This window comes from Taeniopygia guttata, chromosome 32, assembly GCF_048771995.1.
Source record: "Taeniopygia guttata chromosome 32, bTaeGut7.mat, whole genome shotgun sequence".
Lineage (NCBI taxonomy): Eukaryota > Metazoa > Chordata > Aves > Passeriformes > Estrildidae > Taeniopygia > Taeniopygia guttata.
The window spans coordinates 1312250-1332939 of NC_133057.1; the positions used below are offsets into that span (position 1 = coordinate 1312250).

The 20690-nt window shown below is 59.0% G+C and overlaps 1 protein-coding gene across 2 annotated transcripts; it reads right to left on the reverse strand.

The window, feature by feature from the left end:
- Positions 1 to 70: 70 nt before the first annotated feature.
- Positions 71 to 20508, reverse strand: TRAPPC14 (trafficking protein particle complex subunit 14). 2 transcript variants are annotated; one of them, XM_072920603.1, is made up of 12 exons: positions 17030 to 20507; positions 15029 to 15124; positions 13526 to 13721; positions 12281 to 12367; positions 11282 to 11402; positions 10144 to 10291; positions 7768 to 7850; positions 5799 to 5959; positions 5013 to 5140; positions 3496 to 3558; positions 2623 to 2741; positions 71 to 437 (listed from the first exon to the last, which is right to left on the reverse strand). In XM_072920603.1, the coding sequence occupies exons 1-12, from the start codon at positions 18017 to 18019 to the stop codon at positions 281 to 283; spliced, it is 2349 nt and encodes a 782-aa protein (XP_072776704.1). In that variant the 5' UTR covers positions 18020 to 20507; the 3' UTR covers positions 71 to 280. The 2 variants fall into 2 exon arrangements, with proteins under 2 accessions (XP_072776704.1, XP_072776703.1); XM_072920602.1 differs by lacking the exons at positions 71 to 437; positions 2623 to 2741; positions 3496 to 3558 and having other exon boundaries at positions 4434 to 5140; positions 17030 to 20508.
- Between the last annotated feature and the right edge of the window lie 182 nt (positions 20509 to 20690).

The following is a 20690-nucleotide window of genomic DNA, read 5'->3' on the forward strand; positions in this document are numbered from 1 at the left end:
GTGGCACTGTCACCGCAGGGGTGGCACTGTCCCCATGTCACCGCAGGGGTGGCACCACCAGCACCTTGCACTCCCCGTGTCCCCAGTGTCCCCAGTGTCCCCGCTGTCACCGCAGGGGTGGCACTGTCCCCAGTGTCCCCGCTGTCACCGCAGGGGTGGCACCACCAGCACCTTGCACTCCCCGTGTCCCCAGTGTCCCCAGTGTCCCCAATGTCACTGCAGGGGTGGCACTGTCCCCAGTGTCCCCAATGTCCCCGCTGTCACCGCAGGGGTGGCACTGTCACCGCAGGGGTGGCACCACCAGCACCTTGCACTCCCTCTTGGCGATCTTGTCCAGGGCCAGCACGGCTTTGTCACCCGCGGGCAGGTACAGGGGACGTCCCACGGGGGACCCCACGGGCGGCGTGATGGCACGGCGCTCCATGACACTGCCCGACCTGGGGACAGGACATTGGGGACAGCAGTGTCACCTGTGTCACCTCAGTGTCATTGTGTCACCTGTGTCACCCACAGTGTCCCCATGTCACCCCCCGTGTCACCCCAGGTGATGGCGCGGCGCTCCATGACACTGCCCGACCTGGGGACAGGACATTGGGGACAGCAGTGTCACCTGTGTCACCTCAGTGTCACCTGTGTGTCACCCACAGTGTCCCTGTAACAGCCACAGTGTCCCTGCGTCACCCACAGTGTCCCTGTGTCACCCACAGTGTCACCCCAGGTGATGGCGCGGCGCTCCATGACACTGCCCGACCTGGGGACAGCAGTGTCACCTGTGTCACCTGTGTGTCACCTGAGTCACCCACAGTGTCCCTATGTCATCCCTTGTGTCACCCACAGTGTCCCCATGTCACCCCCTGTGTCACCCCAGGTGATGGCATGGCGCTCCATGACACTGCCCGACCTGGGGACAGCAGTGTCACCTGTGTCACCTCAGTGTCACCTGTGTCAGTTACAGTGTCCCTGTGTCACCCACAGTGTCCCCATGTCACCCCCTGTGTCACCCCGGCGCTCCATGACACTGCCCGACCTGGGGACAGGACATTGGGGACAGCAGTGTCACCTCAATGTCACCTGTGTCACCTCTGTGTCACCTGTGTCACCCACAGTGTCCCTGTGTCACCCACAGTGTCCCCATGTCACCCCGGGGTGATGGCGCGGCGCTCCATGACACTGCCCGACCTGGGGACAGCAGTGTCACCTCAGTGTCACCTCAGTGTCACCTGTGTCAGTTACAGTGTCCCTGTGTCACCCACACTGTCCCTGTGTCACCTGTGTCACCTGTGTCACCTGTGTCACCTGTGTCACCTCAATGTCACCTCAGTGTCACCTCTGTGTCACCCACAGTGTCCCTGTGTCACCTGTGTCACCTCAATGTCACCTGTGTCAGTTACAGTGTCCCTTTGTCACCTCAGTGTCCCTGTGTCACCCACAGTGTCCCTGTGTCACCCCCCATGTCACCCCAGGGTGATGGCGCAGCGCTCCATGACACTGCCCGACCTGGGGACAGCAGTGTCACCTCAGTATCCCTGTGTCACTCCCTGTGTCACCCACAGTGTCCCTGTGTGTCACCTGTGTCAGTTACAGTGTCCCTGTGTCACCCCTTGTGTCACCCACAGTGTCCCTGTTTTACTCTCAGATCACCCCCAGTGTCACCTGTGTCACCCAAGGCAGTGGTGGCACCTCCCCAGGATCCCTTTGTCACACCCCAGTCCATCCCAGTTCCCTCCCAGTCCCTCCCAGTGCCCCAAATCCTCTTCCCAGTCCCTCCCAGTCCCCCCCAATCCCCTCCCAGTCCCTCCCAGTGCCTCCCAGTTCCCTCCCAGCTGTTCCCAGTTCCCTCCCAGTCCCCTCCCAGTCTGTCCCAGTCCGTCCCAGTTGCTCCCAGTTCCCTCCCAGTGCCCCTAAACCTCTTCCCAGTCCCTCCTAATCCCCTCCCAGTTCCCTCCCAGTCCCTCCCAGACCCTCCCAGTGCCTCCCAGTTCCCTCCCAGCTGTTCCCAATCCCCTCCCAGTCCCTCCCAGTGCCCCAAAACCTCTTCCCAGTCCCTCCCAATCCGCTCCCAATCCCTCCCAGTTCCCTCCCAGCTGCTCCCAGTTCCCTCCCAGTTGTTCCCAGTCCCTCCCATCTCCTCCCAGTCCCTCCCAGTGCCCCAAAACCTCTTCCCAATCCCTCCCAGTCCCTCCCAATCTGCTCCCAGTCTGTCCCAGTCACTCCCAAACCCTCCCAATCCCCTCCCAGTCCCTCCCAGTCCCCTCCCAGTCCCTCCCAGTGGCTCCCAGTTCCTTTCCAGTCCCTCCCAGCTGCTCCCAGTCCCTCCCAATCCCCTCCCAGTCCCTCCCAGTGCCCCAAAACCTCTTCCCAATCCCTCCCAATCCCCTCCCAGTTCCCTCCCAGTCCATCCCAGTCCCTCCCAGTGCCCCCCAATCCCCTCCCAGTCCCTCCCAGCGGCTCCCAGTGCCTCCCAATCCCCTCCCAGTCCCTCCCAATCCCCTCCCAGTTGCCCCAACACCCCCTCCCAGTCCCTCCCAGCTGCTCCCAGTTCCCTCCCAATCCCTCCCAATCCCCTCCCAATCCCCTCCCAGTGCTCCCAGTCCCTCCCAGTGCTCCCAGTGCTCCCAGTACCTGATGAGGTGGCTGCGGGCGGGCTGCTGGTGGGAGAAGGACTGGGAGCGGCCCAGGCCGGCCACGAGCTCCCGCACGGCCGGAGAGCCGGGGCTGCCCCTGCGGGACACGGGCCGCGCCTCCCCCGGCCCACTGGGCTGTACTGGGAGGCACTGGGAGGAACTGGGGCTGCCCCTGCGGGACACGGGCCGCGCCTCGGCCGGGGCGCTGCTGACGCTGGCCGTGAACTGCAGCTTCAGCTTCATGTGCTGCGACAGCTGCGACAGCGCGTCACTGGGGGAACTGGGAGGGACTGGGAGGGGGTGTGGGGGCACTGGGAGGGACTGGGAGCCACTGGGAGGGGGTTTGGGGGCACTGGGAGGGACTGGGAGGGACTGGGAGGGGGTTTGGGGGGCATTTGGGGGCACTGGGAGGGAGTTCTGGGGGGGATTTGGGGCACTGGAGGCACTGGGAGGGCACTGGGATGGACTGGGAGGGGGTTTGGGGGCACTGGGAGCGACTGGGAGTGGGTTTGGGGGGATTTGGGGGCACTGGGAGGGAGTTCTGGGCAGCATTTGGGGCACTGGAGGCACTGGGAGGGCATTGGAAAGTACTGGGAGATACTGGGAGGGGCACTGGGATGTACTGGGAGACACTGGGAGGGACTAGGAGGGGATTTCGGGGCACTGGGAGCCACTGGGAGGGGATCTGGGGCACTGGGAAGGAGCTTTGGGGCACTGGGAGGGAGTTCTGGGGGGCATTTGGAGCACTGGAGGCACTGGGAGGGACTGGGAGCGAGTTCTGGGGATACTGGGAGGCACTGGGAGGGGCACTGGGCTGTACTGGGAGGCACTGGGAGGAACTGGGGCTGCCCCTGCGGGACACGGGCCGCGCCTCGGCCGGGGCGCTGCTGACGCTGGCCGTGAACTGCAGCTTCAGCTTCATGTGCTGCGACAGCTGCGACAGCGCGTCACTGGGAGCACTGGGAGGCACTGGGAGGGACTGGGAGGGGGTTTGGGGGCACTGGGAGGGACTGGGAGCCACTGGGAGGGGCTTTGGGGGCACTGGGAGGGGGTTAGGGGGCACTGGGAGGGACTGGGAGCCACTGGGAGGGGCTTTGGGGGCACTGGGAGGCACTGGGAGGGTGTTTCGGGGCACTGGGAGTGGGTTTGGGGAGGATTTGGGAGCATTGGGATGGAGTTTTGGGGGCTATGTGGGGCACTGGGAGGGACTGGGAGCCACTGGGAGGGGTACTGGGATGGACTGGGGGGGACTGGGAGCCACTGGGAATGCACTGGGAGGGACTGGGAGTGGGTTTGGGGGCACTGGGAGCCACTGGGAGTGGGTTTGGGGGGGATTTGCGGGCACTGGGAGGGAGTTCTGGGGGGGGTTTGGGGGCACTGGGAGGGAGCTTTGGGGCACTGGGAGGGAGTTCTGGGGGGGATTTGGGGCACTGGAGGCACTGGGAGGGACTGGGAGGGACTGGGAGGGGGTTTGGGGACACTGGGAGGGACTGGGAGGCACTGGGAGGGGCACTGGGATGTACTGGGAGGCACTGGGGGGGGGACTGGGAGGGGATCTGGGGCACTGGGAGGGACTGGGAGGGACTGGGAGCAGCTGGGAGGGGGTTTGAGGGGCATTTGGGGGCACTGGGAGGGAGTTCTGGGGGCTGTTTGGGGCACTGGGAGGGACTGGGAATGACTGGGAGGGAACTGGGAGGAACTGGGGGCGAGTTCTGGGGATACTGGGAGGCACTGGGGGGACTGGGAATGGATTTGGGGCACTGGGAGGGACTGGGAGAGCACTGGGATGTACTGGGAGGCACTGGGAGAGCACTGGGATGTACTGGGAGTTACTGGGAGTTACTGGGAGGGAGTTCTGGCCATACTGGGAGGCACTGGGGGGGGACTGGGAGGGGATTTGGGCACACAGCGGCTGGAAGGGGATACTGGGGATACTGGGAACACTGGGAACGGGGTAACAATGGGGATAACGGGGACAGGGGTGGCACAGGTGGCACTGGGGTGGCACCGAGGGTGGCACAGGTGACACTGAGGGTGGCACAGGTGACACAGGTGACACAGGTGACACTGACCTCGAAGAGGCCGGCCCGCAGCGCCTGGAAGGGGATACTGGGGATACTGGGAACACTGGGAACGGGGTGACGAGGGGGATAACGGGGACAGGGGTGGCACTGGTGGCACTGGGGTGGCACAGGTGACACAGGTGACACTGAGGTGACACTGACCTCGAAGAGGCCGGCCCGCAGCGCCTGGAAGGGGATACTGGGGATACTGGGAACACTGGGAACGGGGTAACAATGGGGATAACGGGGACAGGGGTGGCACAGGTGGCACAGGTGACACCGAGGGTGGCACAGGTGACACTGGGGTGACACAGGTGACACTGACCTCGAAGAGACCGGCCCGCAGCGCCTGGAAGGCCACGCGGAAGGTGCGGGCGCTGCCCTTGCGGGAGTAGCCGAGGTTGGTCAGCGGCGTGTGACAAACCACCGAGTCCAGAGAGCCCCGGGACCGCCCTGAGGGAAAACGGAATTTTGGGGATTTTTTTGGGATCTGTTGGGAATTTTTGGAATTTTTTGGGGGATTTTTAGGGGGAATTTATGGTGATTTTTGGGGATTTTTTTGGGATTTTTTGGGATTTTTTTTTGGGATTTTTTAGGTTTTTCTTGGGGGATCCCCTCGATGTCCCCAAGTGTCCCCACCGGCGGTGGCCTCGGGTGTCCAGACCAGGCGGACGGCCAGGAAGTCCCAAAGTGTCCCCAAATGTCCCCAATCCCCCCAATATCCCCAATGTCCCCAATGTCCCCAATCCCCCCAGTGTCCCCAATCCCCTGATGTCCCCAATGTCCCCAATCCCCTGATGTCCCCAATCCCCTCAATGTCCCCAATGTCCCAAATCCCCTCGATGTCCCCAGGTGTCCCCAAGTGTCCCCAAATATCCCCAATCCCCTGATGTCCCCCAATGTCCCCAATCCCCCCAGTGTCCCCAATCCCTTGATGTCCCCAGATGTCCCCAAGTGTCCCCAAGTGTCCCCAGTGTCCCCAATCCCCAAATGTCCCCAATCCCCCCAATTCCCCCCAATGTCCCAAATCTCCTCGATGTCCCCAATGTCCGCAACACCCTGATGTCCCCCAATGTTCCAAAGTGTCCCCAATGTCCCCAAGTGTCCCCACCGGCGGTGGCCTCGGGTGTCCAGACCAGGCGCACGGCCAGGAAGTCCTGCAGGTCGTTGAGGAGGGTGTAGGTGACAGTGAAGCGCTGCAGGGCCACCACGGGGGACTCGCAGGTGGCCGTCATCACGAAGCGCGGCCGCTCCAGCCGGATGCTCGGCAGCCTGGGGACATCGGGGACATCATGGGGACATCGGGGACATGGTGGTGGCATCACGGGGACACCTCTGAAGGAGCCCCAGAGAGCTCCGGCGACGTGGTGGCACTGGGACAATGAGGTGGTGGCACACATAGAAGAAGCCAGGAGGGTCTGGAGAGCTTGGGGACATCACGGGGACATCACGGGGACATTGGGGACATGGTGGTGGCATCTTGGGGACACGGCTGAAGGAGCCCCAGAGAGCTCCGGGGACGTGGTGGCACTGGGACATTGAGGTGGTGGCACATTCAAAGGTGGCCCTGGGCAACGAGGAAGGTCTGGAGGGCTTGGGGACATCATGGGGACATCATGGGGACATCGGGGACATGGAGGTGGCATCACAGGGACACCTCTGAAGGAGCCCCAGAGAGCTCCAGGGACGTGGTGGCACTGGGACATTGAGGGGACAATGAGGGGACAGGAGGTGGTGGCACACGTAGACGAAGCCAGGAGGGTCTGGAGGGCTTGGGGACATCATGGGGACATCGGGGACATGGTGGTGGCATCACGAGGACATGGCTGAAGGAGCCCCAGAGAGCTCCAGGGACGCGGTGGCACTGGGACATTGAGGTGGTGGCACATTCAGAGGTGGCCCTGGGCAACGAGGAAAGTCTGGAGGGCTTGGGGACATCATGGGGACATCGGGGACATGGTGGTGGCATCACTGGGACACGGCTGAAGGAGCCCCAGAGAGCTCCAGGGACGCGGTGGCACTGGGACATTGAGGGGACAGGAGGTGGTGGCACATGTAGACAAAGCCAGGAGGGTCTGGAGGGCTTGGGGACATCATGGGGACATTGGGGACATGGTGGTGGCATCACGGGGACACGGCTGAAGGAGCCCCAGAGAGCTCCGGGGACGTGGTGGCACTGGGACAATGAGGTGGTGGCACACGTAGAAGAAGCCAGGAGGGTCTGGAGAGCTTGGGGACATCATGGGGACACTGGGGACATCATCGGGACATCATGGGGACACGGCTGAAGGAGCCCCAGAGAGCTCTGGGGACGTGGTGGCACTGGGACATTGAGGGGACATTGAGGGGACAGGAGGTGGTGGCACACGTAGACAAAGCCAGGAGGGTCTGGAGAGCTTGGGGACATCATGGGGACATTGGGGACATGGAGGTGGCATCACGGGGACACGGCTGAAGGAGCCCCAGAGAGCTCCGGGGACGTGGTGGCACTGGGACATTGAGGGGACAATGATGGGACAGGAGGTGGTGGCACACGTAGAAGAAGCCAGGAGGGTCTGGAGGGCTTGGGGACATCATGAGGACATTGGGGACATGGTGGTGGCATCACGGGGACACGGCTGAAGGAGCCCCAGAGAGCTCCAGGGACGTGGTGGCACTGGGACATTGAGGGGACATTGAGGGGACATTGAGGGGACAGGAGGTGGTGGCACACGTAGAAGAAGCCAGGAGGGTCTGGAGGGCTCGGGGACATCATGGGGACATCGGGGACATGGTGGTGGCATCACTGGGACACCTCTGAAGGAGCCCCAGAGAGCTCCAGGGACGTGGTGGCACTGGGACAATGAGGTGGTGGCACACGTAGAAGAAGCCAGGAGGGTCTGGAGGGCTTGGGGACATCATGGGGACATCAGGGACACAGAGGTGGCATCATGGGAAAGTCCAGAAAAGAGCCACAGAACGTTCTGAGGACGGAGGAACACGGGGACAATGAGGTGACAGCGCAGTGACAAGGAGGTGGTGGCACCCCAGGAGGTTCTGGTGGCCTTGGGGACACGGCGGGGACAGCGGGTGGCACTCACCGGTAGTGGGTGACGATGCTGTTGGTGAACGGCAACTTCGGCGTCGACCACCGGACCACGGCCACCAGCGGCACCTCCAGGCCCTGCTTGGGGACATCGCTGTCACCGCGGTGCCACCCGCGGTGGCCTCCGTGTCCCCAGCGTCCCCAAGGCCAGTGGGGACAACAGGGATTGTCACCAAGCCTGGGGACACCATGGTCATGGGGGGTTGGTGGCATCTTGGCAGGTTTGGATGGGGTTGGTGGCCCTTGACTGTTGTCCCCAAGGCCACCCCAAGTGTCCCCAAGTGTCCCAAAGCCACCCCAAATCCCCTCAGGGATCCCCAAGGATTGTCCCCAACCCCAACTTGAGGACACTTCTGGTGCCACCAAGGTGGGACAAAGCCTCTTGACCCAACCTGGTGGCCCTTGATGGATGTCCCCAAGTGTCCCCAAGGCCACCCTGATGTCCCCAACCCCCCAGATACCCCCAAGAACTCTCCCCAAACTCAACTTGGGGACACTTTTGGTGCCACCAAGGTGTGACAAGGCCCCTTGGCCCAGTCTGGTGGCCTTTGATGGATGTCCCCAGGTGTCCCCAAGGCCACCCCAAGTGTCCCCAAGGCCCTCCCAGTGTCCCCAAGTGCCCCAAAGCCACCCCAAATCCCCTCAGGGGTCCCCAAGGATTGTCCCCAACCCCAACTTGGGGACACTTTTGGTGCCACCAAGGTGTGACAAGACCCCTTGGCCCAGTCTGGTGGCCCTTGATGGATGTCCCCAAGTGTCCTCAAGGCCACCCCGATGTTCCCAACCCCCCAGATACCCCCAAGAATTCTCCCCAAACTCAACTTGGGGACACTTTTGGTGCCACCAAGGTGTGACAAAGCCCCTTGGCCCAGTCTGGTGGCCTTTGATGGATGTCCCCAAGTGTCCCCAAGGCCACCACGGTGTCTCCAACCCCCCAGTTATCCCCAGGAACTGTCCCAACCCCAGCCTGGGGACATTTTTAGTGCCACCAAGGTGGGACAAGGCCCCTTGGCCCAACCTGGTGGCCCTTGATGGATGTCCCCAAGGCCACCCCGGTGTCCCCAAGGCCACCACAGTGTCCCCAACCCCACAGATACCCCCAAGAACTGTCCCCAACCCCAACTTGGGGACACTTTTGGTGCCACCAAGGTGGGACAAGGCCCCTTGACCCAACCTGGTGGCCCTTGATGGGTGTCCCCAAGTGTCCCCAAGGCCACCCAGGTGTCCCCAAGGCCACCCCGATGTCCCCAACCTCCCAGATACCCCCAAGAACTGTCCCAAACCCCAACTTGGGGACACTTTTAGTGCCACCAAGGTGGGACAAGGCCCCTTGGCCCAACCTGGTGGCCCTTGATGGGTGTCCCCAAGGCCACCCCGATGTCCCCAACCCCCCAGATACCCCCAAGAACTGTCCCCAACCCCAACTTGGGGACATTTTTAGTGCCACCAAGGTGTGACAAAGCCTCTTGACCCAACCTGGTGGCCCTTGATGGATGTCCCCAAGGCCACCCTGATGTCCCAACCCCCCAGATACCCCCAAGAACTGTCCCAAACCCCAATTTGGGGACACTTTTGGTGCCACCAAGGTGTGACAAGGCCCCTTGGCCCAGTCTGGTGGCCCTTGATGGGTGTCCCCAAGGCCACCACATTGTCCCCAAGGCCACCACGGTGTCCCCAAGGCCACCCCGATGTCCCCAACCCCCCAGATACCCCCAAGAACTGTCCCCAAACTCAACTTGGGGACATTTTTAGTGCCACCAAGGTGGGATAAAGCCCCTTGGCCCAGTCTGGTGGCCCTTGATGGATGTCCCCAAGTGTCCCCAAGGCCACCCCGATGTCCCCAAGGCCACCGCGGTGTCCCCAAGGCCACCCCAATGTTTCCAACCCCCCAGATACCCCCAAGAACTCTCCCCAAACTCAACTTGAGGACACTTTAGTGCCACCAAGGTGGGACAAGGCCCCTTGGCCCAACCTGGTGGCCCTTGATGGGTGTCCCCAAGTGTCCCCAAGGCCACCACAGTGTCCCCAACCCCCCAGATACCCCCAAGAACTGTCCCCAACCCCAGCTTGGGGACACTTTGGTGCCACCAAGGTGTGTCAAGGCCCCTTGGCCCAGCCTGGTGGCCCTTGATGGATGTCCCCAAGGCCACCATGGTGTCCCCAAGGCCACCGCGGTGTCCCCAAGGCCACCGCGGTGTCCCCAACCCCCCAGATACCCCCAAGAACTGTCCCCAGCCCCAACTTGGGGACACTTTTGGTGCCACCAAGGTGGGACAAGGCCCCTTGGCCCAGCCTGGTGGCCCTTGATGGGTGTCCCCAAGTGTCCCCAAGGCCACCATGGTGTCCCCAAGGCCACCGCGGTGTCCCTCACCTCCTTGGCGTCGCGGGGCGGCCGCTCGGGCGCCTGCAGCTGGAACAGGAAGTTCTGCTCCTCCAGGGCGCTGAGGGGACACGGCCACCCCGAGTGGCACCCGGGGACGCGGCAGAACGCCCCGACGGGGACCTCCCCGGAGTGGTGGCTGCGAGGGGACAGTGGGGACACTCAGGGGACACTGGGGACACTCAGGGGACAGGTCACATCCCCAAGGTCCTCACGTTGTCCCCAAAGTTCTCTCCCGTTCCCAAGGTCCTCGTGGTCTTCTTGGTGTCCCCAATGTCCTCTTGGTGTCCCCAAGGTCCTCTTGGTGTCCCCAAGGTCTCCACATTGTCCCCAAGGGCCTCTTGGTGTCCCCAAGGTCTTCTTGGTGTCCCCAAGGTCCTCATGGTGTCCTCAAGGTCCCCACAATGTCCCCAATGTCCTCTTGGTGTCCCCAAGGTCTCCACAATGTCACCAAGGTCCTCATGGGTGTCCCCAAGGTCTCCACAATGTCCCCAATGTCCTCTTGGTGTCCCCAGGGTCCCCACATTGTCCCCAGGGTCCCCACATTGTCCCCAAGGTCCTCTTGGTGTCCCCAAGGTCTCCACATTGTCCCCAAGGTCCTCATGGTGTCCTCAAGGTCTCCACAATGTCCCTAATGTTCCTCTTGGTGTCCCCAATGTGTCCCCACTGTCCCCAAGGTCCCAAGGTGTCCCCAAATTGTCCCCATGGTTCCCCCCACTGTGCCCAAGTTCTCCTCCCATCCCCAAAGTGTCCCCGAAGTGTCCCCAGATGTCCCCAAGGTGTCTCCAGATGTCCCAAGATGTCCCTATAGTGCTCCCAGCTGTCCCGCAGCTGTCCCCAGATGTCCCCCAGCTGTCCTCAAGGTGTCTCTAACTGTCCCCAGCTGTCCCCCAGGTGTCCCCAAGGTGTCTCTAGCTGTCCCCAGCTGTCCCCAAACTGTCCCCAGCTGTCCCCAGCTGTCCCCAAGGTGTCCCCAAGGTGTCCCCAGCTGTCCTCAGCTTTTCCCAGGGTGTCCCCAGGTGTCCCCAAGTGTCCCCAGATGTCCCCAGCTGCCCCCAAGGTGTCTCTAGCTGTCCCCAGCTGTCCCCAAACTGTCCCCAGCTGTCCCCAGGTGTCCCCAGGTGCTCACCAGACGTCGTCCACCAGCAGCACGGAGCCGTCGGGCATCACGGGCAGGTAACTGGCGTTGAAATTGGGCAGCACCTGCACGTCCCACAGGGACAGCTCCTCCTGCGAGCTGCCATTGAGCACTGGGGACAATGGGGACATTGGGGACATTGGGCAGGACACTGCACGTCCCACAGGGACAGCTCCTCCTGCGAGCTGCCATTGAGCACTGGGGACAGTTGGGGACAGAGGGGACAATGGGGACATTGGGGACAATGGGGACACTGGGGACAGCGGGCACATTGGGGACATCGGGGATATCCAGGGCATCGGGGCATTGGGGACAGTTGGGGACATCCAGGGCATTGGGGACATTGGGGACATTGGGGACATTGGGGACATTGGGGGGATTGGGGGATTGGGGACACTGGGGACATTGGGGACATTGGGGACATTTGGGACATTGGGGACATTGGGGATATCGGGGACACTGGGGACACTGGGGGACACTGGGGACATCCAGGGCATTGAGGACATTTGGGGATTGGGGACATCCAGGGGACTGGGGACATTGTGGGACATCAGGGATATTGGGGGACTGGAGACACTGGGGACATCCATGGGATTGGGGACATTGGGGGACATTGGGGACATCCAGGGGATTTGGGACATTGGGGACACTGGGGACATTGCGGGGATTGGGGACATTTGGGACATCCAGGGCATTGGGGAATTGGGGACATTAGGGACACTGGGGACATTAGGGACATTGGGGACATCCAGGGCATTGGGGACATTGGGGACACTGGGACTCATCAGGGACATTGGGGGTGACCCTCCCCCCTTTTCTCCCCCCGACCCTGTCCCCCCCCTTTGTCCCCAACCCCCCAAATGTCCCCACCCACCCCAGATGTCCCCAACCCCCCGATGTCCCCAGATGTCCCCAACCCCCCCAATGTCCCCACCCACCCCAGATGTCCCCAATCCCCCCCAGATGTCCCCAGCTGTCCCCAGCTGTCACCTTTGAGCACGGTCAGGTACTTGCCGGACACGGTCACCTGGCGGCAGCGGACACGGGGGGGTGGCAGCACCGTCAGCAGCGTGGACACTGCGGGGACACCAGGGGACACTTGGGGACAGCCAGCCAGGGCCACCAGGCTGGGCCAAGGGACCTTGTCCTGCCTTGGTGGCACCAAAAGTGTCCCCAAGTCGGGGTTGGGGACAATCCTTGGGGGTCACTGAGGGGTTTGGGGTGGCTTTGGGACACTTGGGGACACCAGGGTGGCCTTGGGGACACCAGGGTGGCCTTGGGGACACTTGGGGACGTCCATCAAGGGCCACCAGGCTGAACCAAGGGACCTTGTCCTGCTTTGGTGGCACCAGAAGTGTCCCCAAGGCGGAGTTGGGGACAATCCTTGGGGGTCCTTGGGGGAGGTTTGGGGCACTTGGGGACACTCGGGGACACTCGAGGACACTCACAGGACACTTGGGGACACTCAGGGACACTTGGGGACACTCAGGGACACTTGGGGACAGCAGAGGGGGGGAGGTGACACTGTGGGGACATTTGGGGACCTCACCTTGTGCCTTGAAGGCCCCGTGCTGCTGCCGGAACACCTGGGGGTGGCACTGAGGGGACACCTGGGGGTGGCACCACTGGGGAGGGGACACTCGGGGACACTCACAGGACACTTGGGGACAGCAGAGGGGGGGAGGTGACACTGTGGGGACATTTGGGGACCTCACCTTGTGCCTTGAAGGCCCCGTGCTGCTGCCGGAACACCTGGGGGTGGCACTGAGGGGACACTCAGGGACACTCACAGGACACTTGGGGACACTTGGGGACACTCACAGGACACTTGGGGACACTCAGGGGACACTTGGGGACACTTGGGGACAGCAGAGGGGGGGAGGTGACACTGTGGGGACACTTGGGGACCTCACCTTGTGCCTTGAAGGCCCCGTGCTGCTGCCGGAACACCTGGGGGTGGCACTGAGGGGACACTCGGGGACACTCGAGGACACTCACAGGACACTTGGGGACACTTGGGGACAGCAGAGGGGGGGAGGTGACACTTTGGGGACATTTGGGGACCTCACCTTGTGCCTTGAAGGCCCCGTGCTGCTGCCGGAACACCTGGGGGTGGCACTGAGGGGACACCTGGGGGTGGCACCACTGGGGAGGGGACACTTGGGGACACTCAGGGGACACTTGGGGACAGCAGAGGGGGGGAGGTGACACTCTGGGGACATTTGGGGACCTCACCTTGTGCCTTGAAGGCCCCGTGCTGCTGCCGGAACACCTGGCCGGGGGCGCGGCCCTGGAGCAGCCTCAGGTACCCCCCTGGCCCTGTCCCTGTCCCTGTCCCTGTCATTGTCACCTGGCCTGGCCCTGGCCCTGTCCCTGTCCCCTCCTGCAGCTCCGGGGGCTCCGTGTCCCGCTGCCACACGGTCACCACGATCTGGGGACACCAAGGGGACACCACGGGGTCACCAAAGTGTCCCCAAGGTCACCGCGGTGTCCCCTCCCCATCCCAGCCCATCCCAGTGTCCCCAAAGTGTCCCCAAGGTTCACACATTGTCCCCAAAGTGTCCCCAAATTCCCTCCCCATCCATTCCCAATGTCCCCGATGTCCCCAAAGTGTCCCCAATGTCCCCAAACTGTCCTCAAGGTTCCCAAAGTGACCCCAAAGTCCCTCCCCATCCATTCCCAATGTCCCCAAAGTGTCCCCAGAGTGTCCCCAATGTCCCCAAAATGTCCCCAGTGTCCCCAAGGTCCCTCCCCATCCATTCCCGATGTCCCCAAAGTGTCCCCGGTGTCCCCAAAGTGTTCTCAAGGTCCCCAAAGTGACCCCAAATTCCCTCCCCATCCATTCCCAATGTCCCCAAAGTGTCCCCAGTGTCCCCAAGTGTCCCCAGGGTCCGTACCCATCCATTCCCGATGTCCCCAATTGTCCCCAAAGTGTCCCCAGAGTGTCCCCAATGTCCCCAAAGTGTCCCCAGTGTCCCCAAGGTTCCTCCCCATCCCATTCCTGATGTCCCCAATGTCACCAATTGTCCCTGAAGTGTCCCCAAATGTCCCCAAATTATCCCCAAATGTCCCCAAGTGTCGCCATATTATCCCCAAATGTCCCCAAGGTCCCTCCCCATCCATTCCCAATGTCCCCAAAGTGTCCCCGATGTCCCCAAAGTGTTCTCAAGGTCCCCAGACTGACCCCAAAGTCCCTCCCCATCCATTCCTGATGTCCCCAAAGTGTCCCCAGTGTCCCCAAATTATCCCCAAATGTCCCCAAAGTCTCCCCAAGGTGTCTCACAGTGTCCCCAATGTCCCCACGGTGTCCCCAGGGTCCCCAAATTCCCTCCCCATCCATTCCCGATGTCCCCAAAGTGTCCCCAGTGTCCCCAAGTGTCCCCAGGGTCCCTCCCCATCCATTCCCAATGTCCCTGATGTCCCCAATTGTCCCCAAAGTGTCCCCAGAGTGTCACCAATGTCCCCAAAGTGTCCCCAGTGTCCCCAAATTCCCTCCCCATTCCATTCCTGATGTCCCTAATGTCCCCGAAGTGTCCCCAAGGTGTCCCCAAATTATCCCCAAATGTCCCCAAAGTGTCCCCAGAGTGTCTCAAAGTGTCCCCAATGTCCCCAAGGTGTCCCCAAAGGTCCCCAAATTATCCCCAAATGTCCCCAAGGTTCCTCCCCATCCCATTCCCAATGTCCCCAAAGTGTCCCCAATGTCCCCAAGGTGTCTCCAATGTCCCCAAATGTCCCCACCTTGGCCTTGGCGGTGCCGGGCGGGAGCCGGTCCAGGGCCACGGTGAGCGGGAAAATGACCTCGTCCTGGGAGATGATGGGATCGTCCACGGGGAGCTGGGAAATGGGGAAAAAACGGGAAAAATTGGGAAAAAATCGGGGAAAATGGGAAAAAATGGGTTAAAAATGGAGAAAAATCGGCGGAAAATGGGAACAAATGGGGGAAAATGGGGGGAAAATGGGGAAAGGAGCTCGTCCTGGGAGATGATGGGATCGTCCACGGGGAGCTGGAAAATGGGGAAAAAACGGGAAAAATTGGGAAAAATGGGAAAAAATCGGGGAAAACGGGAAAAAATGGAGAAAAATGGGCGGAAAATGGGAACAAATGGGGGAAAATGGGGGGAAAATGGGGAAAGGAGCTCGTCCTGGGAGATGATGGGATCGTCCACGGGGAGCTGGAAAATGGGGAAAAAATGGGAAAAATTGGGAAAAATGGAAAAAATTGGGGGAAAATGGGAAAAAATGGGAAAAAAATGGGTAGAAAATGGGAAAAAATGGGGGAAAATGGGGGGAAAATGGGGAAAGGAGCTCGTCCTGGGAGATGATGGGATTGTCCATGGGGAGCTGGAAAAACGGGGAAAAAAAGGGAAAAATTGGGAAAAATGGGAAAAAATTGGGGAAAAATGGGAAAAAATGGGTAAAAAATGGAGAAAAATGGGCGGAAAATGGGAAAAATGGGGGAAAATGGGGGGAAAATGTGGAAAGGAGCTCATCCTGGGAGATGATGGGATCGTCCATGGGGAGCTGGGAAACATGAAGAAAATATGGGGGAAAATGGGAAAAATTGGGAAAAAATGGAGAGAAATTGAGGAAAAAATAGAGAAAAATGGAGGGAAATGGGGAAAAGTTGGGAAAAAACAGGAAAAATGAGGAAAAAATAGGAAAAAACAAGGAAAAATGGGAAAAACCAAGGAAAAATGGGAAAAACCAAGGAAAAATGGGAAAAAAACAGGAAAAATGGGAAAAAATAGGAAAAAATGGGGAGAAATAGGAAAAAGTGGGAAAAAATGGGAAAAACCAAGGAAAATGGGAAAATCCCAGGAAAAAGTGGGAAATACCAAGGAAAATGGGAAAAACCAAGGAAAAATGGGGAAAACCAAGGAAAAAATGGGGAAAACCAAGGAAAAAATGGGGAAAAATAGGGAAAAAATGGGAAAAATTTGCAAGAATGGGAAATCCCAGGAAAAAATGGCGATAACCAAGGAAAAATGGGAAAAACCAAGGAAAAATGGGAAAAACCAAGGAAAAATGGGAAAAACCAAGGAAAAAGTGGGGAATACCAAAGAAAATGGGAAAAACCAAGGAAAAAATGGGAAAAACCAAGGGAAAAATGGGGAAAAAATGGGAAAAATGAGGAAGAATGGGAAATCCCAGGAAAAAATGGCGATAACCAAGGAAAATGGGAAAAAAAAGGAAAAAAATGAGGGGAAATGGGGAAAAATGGGGGAAAAATGGGAAAAACAAGGAAGAATGGGAAATCCCAGGATAAAGTGGGAAAATCCCAGGAAAAATGGGAAAAACCAAGGAAAAATGGGAAAAACCAAGGAAAATGGGAAAATCCCAGGAAAAAGTGGGGAATACCATGGAAAATGGGAAAAACCAAAAAAACTGGGGAAAACCAAGGAAAAATGGGAAAAACCAAGGAAAAAATGGGAAAAAATGGAAAAAAAGGGGAAAAATGGGGAAAAAATGGGAAAACCATGAAGAATGGGAAATCCCAGGAAAAAATGGCGATAATGAAGGAAAAATGGGAAAAACCAAGGAAAAATGGGAAAAACCAAGGAAAAATGGGAAAAAATAGGAAAAAATTGGGGAAAAATGGGGAAATCCAGGAAAAAAACAGGAAAAAGTGGGAAAATGCCAGAAAAAAATGGGAAATGCTAGGAAAACGCAGGAAAATCCCAGGAAAAGCAGAACCTCACTACCCCCAATTTCCCGAAATTCCCGATTTTCGCCGCTCACCCCGGCCCCGGCGCCGCCCGGGGGGCCCCTGGCGTGCGTCAGCAGCGCGCGGCACTCCCGGAACAGCGGCGGCTCCCGGGAATCCTCGGGGCCGTTCCCGAAATTCCCGGGGTTCTCCTCCTCCTCCTCGTCCTCGTCCCGTGTCCGCGTGTCCCCGCTGGTCACCGTGGCCAGCGCCGACAGCGACGCCGCCAGCTGCGCCCAGGGTGAGCTGGGGGCGGGGCTTGGGGCGGAGTGGGCGGGGTTTGAGGCAGAATGGGCGGGGTTTGGGGCAGAATGGGCGGGGTTTGGGGCAGAATGGGCGGGGTTTGTGCTGGAGTGGGCGGGGTTTATGCCAGAGTGGGCGGAGTCTGCACTGGAGTGGGCGGAGCTTGCAGTGGAGTGGGCGGAGCTTGCAGTGGAGTGGGCGGGCATTCCCTCAGGTTTGGCGGGAATTCCGTCAGAATTGGCGGGAATTCCATCAGAATTGGCGGGAATTCCGTCAGAATTGGCAGAAATTCCATCAGAATTGGCGGGAATTCCGTCGGAATTGGCAGGAATTCTCTCAGGATTAACAGGAATTCTCTCAGTGTTCCCGGGAGCTCTCTCGGCGTTCCCGGTGTTCCTGTCGACATTCCCGGTGTTTCTCTCGGCATTCCCGGTGTTCCTGTCGGCATTCCCGGTGTTCCTCTCGGCATTCCCGGTGTTGCGGTCGGCGTTCCCGGTGTTCCTCTCAGCGTTCCCGGTGTTTCTCTCAGCGTTTCTCTCGGCATTCCCGGTGTTTCTGTCGGCGTTCCCGGTGTTCCGGTCGGCATTCCCGGTGTTCCCGGTGTTGCGGTCGGCGTTCCCGGTGTTGCGGCGCAGCACCAGCAGGAAGCGCACGGTCTCGCCCAGGTACAGGTGGTTGCGGCGCGGCAGCGCCCGGTAACCGGAGGATTCTCCCGCCAGCAGCTCCCGCGGCGGGAAGGGAACGGCCGGGAAGTACATGGAGTAATCGCACTGGGATTCCATGGAGCCGGGAATTCGGGGGGAAAACTGGGGGGAAATAGGTGGGAAAATGGGGAAAAATGGGGAAAAAATTGGGGAAAAAATTGGGGGAAATAGGTGGGAAAATAGGGAAAAAATGGGGGAAAAATGGGGGGAAACTGAGGAAAAATTTGGGGAAAATAGAAGGGGAAATGGGAACAAAATGGGGATAATAATGGGAAAATATGAGGGAAAGCAGAGAGGAAAATGGGGAAAATATGAGGGAAAATGGAGGGGAAAATGGAAAATATGTGGGAAAATATGAGGGAAAATATGAGGGAAAGTGGAGGGGAAAATGGGGAAAATATGAGGGAAAATATGAGGGAAAATAGAGGGAAAATAGAGGGAAAAAATGGGGAAAATATAAGAGAAAATGGAGGGGAAAATAGGGAAAATAGAAGAGAAAATGGAGGGAAATGGGGGAAATGTGAGGGAAAATGGAGGGAAAAAAAGGAAAAAATGGAGAAAAGAATGGGGGAAACTAGGAGGGAAAATTGGGGGCAAAAATTAGGGGAGAAAAGGGGAAAATGGGAGCGAAAGTTGGGAAAATTGGGGGGAAATGGTAAAAAATGGGGAAAATTGGGGAAAAAATTGGGGAAAATAGAAGGGAAAAAAGAAGGGAAAATGGGGGGAAAACCTGGGGGGAAAGAGGAAGAATAGGAGGGAAAATGAGGAAAAAATTAGGAAAAAATGCAAAGAATAGGAGGGAAAATGGGGAAAATAAGAGGGAAAATGGCGGAAATAGGAGGGAAAATGGGGGGAAAACTGGGGGGAAATGGGAAAAATAGGAGGGGAAAAAATAGGAGGGAAAATGAGCAAAAAATTAGGAAAAAATGCAAAGAATAGGAGGTAAAATCGGGAAACTAGGAGGGGGAAAATGGAAAAAAATTGGGGAAAATATCAGGGAAAACAGGAGGGAAAATGGAGAAGGATGGAGGAAAGAATTGGGAAAAAAAGAAGGAAAATTGGGGAAAAATAGGAAGGAAAATGGCAAAAAATGGGAAAATTGGGGGAAACGGAAAAAATAGGAGGGAAAATGGAGAAAAAATTAGGAAAAAAAGAGAAATCAGGAGGGAAAATACTGGGAAAATATCTGGGAATTGAGAGGCTAAATCCTGAAGGAATTTTGGGAATTTGGGGGGGAAAATGGGGGGAAAAACTGGGAAAAATGAGGGGGAAAATACAGGGCAGAAATTAAAATTTAATTCCCTCAGGAGGGGTTAAATCTTGAGGGAATTAAAGGTTAAATTCCCAAGGAAATTCTGGGAATATCGAGAAAAATTTTGGGTTAAACCCCAAAGGAATTCGGGGAATTTGGGAGAAAATAAGGGGGGAAAATCTGGGAATTTTGGGGGTTAAATCCCGGCAAAATTTCGGGAATTTTTGGGAATTTTTGAGGGATTAAATCCCAGGAATTTTGGGCCTTAAATCCCGAGGAAATGTCGGGAATTTTGGGGGAATTTGGGGGGACTGGGGGGGTTAAATCTAGAGGGAATTGCAGGAATTTTGGGATTAAATCCCAGTGGAATTCCGGGAGTATCGGCAGGACTGGGGGGTTAAATCCCGAGAGAAATTTGGGAATTTTCGGATGATAATGAGGGTTAAAACCCAGGAAAATTTCGGGAATTTTGGAGGGAAAATGGGATGTAAATCCCGAGGGAATTCCGGGAATTTTTGGGGTTAAATCCAGAGAATATTAGGGGGATTTTGGGATTAAATCCCGGGAATTTTCGGGAATTTTTGGGGTTAAATCCAGGGAATTTTGGGGGGATTTTGGGGTGAAATCCCGGGAATTTTCAGGAATTTTGGGGGGGGATAAAGGGATTTAAATCCCGGGAATAACGGGGGGTCCCGGAGGGGGATCCTCGGTTACCGGGGGGGTCCCGAGGGGTTCCGGGGGGGGTCCCGGGAGGGGGGGGCGGGTCCCGGGCCTGGTCCGGAGTTACCGGGGGGGTCCCGGGCCTGGTCCGGGGTTACCGGGGGGTCCTGGGGGGTGGTCCCGGCTCCGGTCCGGGGTTACCGGGGGGCTCCCGGGGTGGGGTCCCGGCTCCGGTCCGGGGTTACCAGGGGGGTCCCGGGGGTGGTCCCGGCTCCGGTCCGGGGTTACCAGGGGGGTCCCGGGGGATCCCGGGCCTGGTCCGGGGTTACCAGGGGGGTCCCGGGGGATCCCGGGCCTGGTCCGGGGTTACCGGGGGGGTCCCGGGGTGGGGTCCCGGCTCCGGTCCGGGGTTACCGGGGGGGTCCCGGGGGATCCCGGGCCTGGTCCGGGGTTACCGGGGGGGGGTCCCGGCTCCGGTCCGGGGTTACCGGGGGGGTCCCGGGCCTGGTCCGGGGTTACCGGGGGGGGGTCCCGGCTCCGGTCCGGGCCCGTTCGGCGCTTCCGGGTGCGGTCCGGTGAATGCGGACGGCAACGCCGGTGCGCATGGCGGCGTCCATGGGGGTTTGCGCATGCGCAATAGGGAAGAAAGTGCCGTACAAATGGCGGCGCCCATAAGTGTACGGCACATGTGCAATAGGGGCAAGGCCGTACGGACGATTTGCCCCCCAGAATCACTCTGAGACCCCAAAATTTCCACCTGAGCCCTCAAAAGAGGGTTTCAAAGTCCAAAAAACGGGACAGTGACCCCCCCCCCCCCCCCCCCGAGATCTGGACCTG

What these genes read in the sequence shown, in the direction of transcription:
- TRAPPC14 (XM_072920602.1), bottom strand. Translation starts at nt 18,019, where the DNA reads ATGGAATCCCAGTGCGATTACTCCATGTACTTCCCGGCCGTTCCCTTC. An exon ending in CTGCTGGTGGACGACGTCTG is followed by an intron (nt 10,292 to 11,281) that starts GTGAGCACCTGG and finishes GTCCCCTCGCAG; the next exon opens with CCACCACTCCGGGGAGGTCC. An exon ending in GACACCCGAGGCCACCGCCG is followed by an intron (nt 5,141 to 5,798) that starts GTGGGGACACTT and finishes GTTTTCCCTCAG; the next exon opens with GGCGGTCCCGGGGCTCTCTG.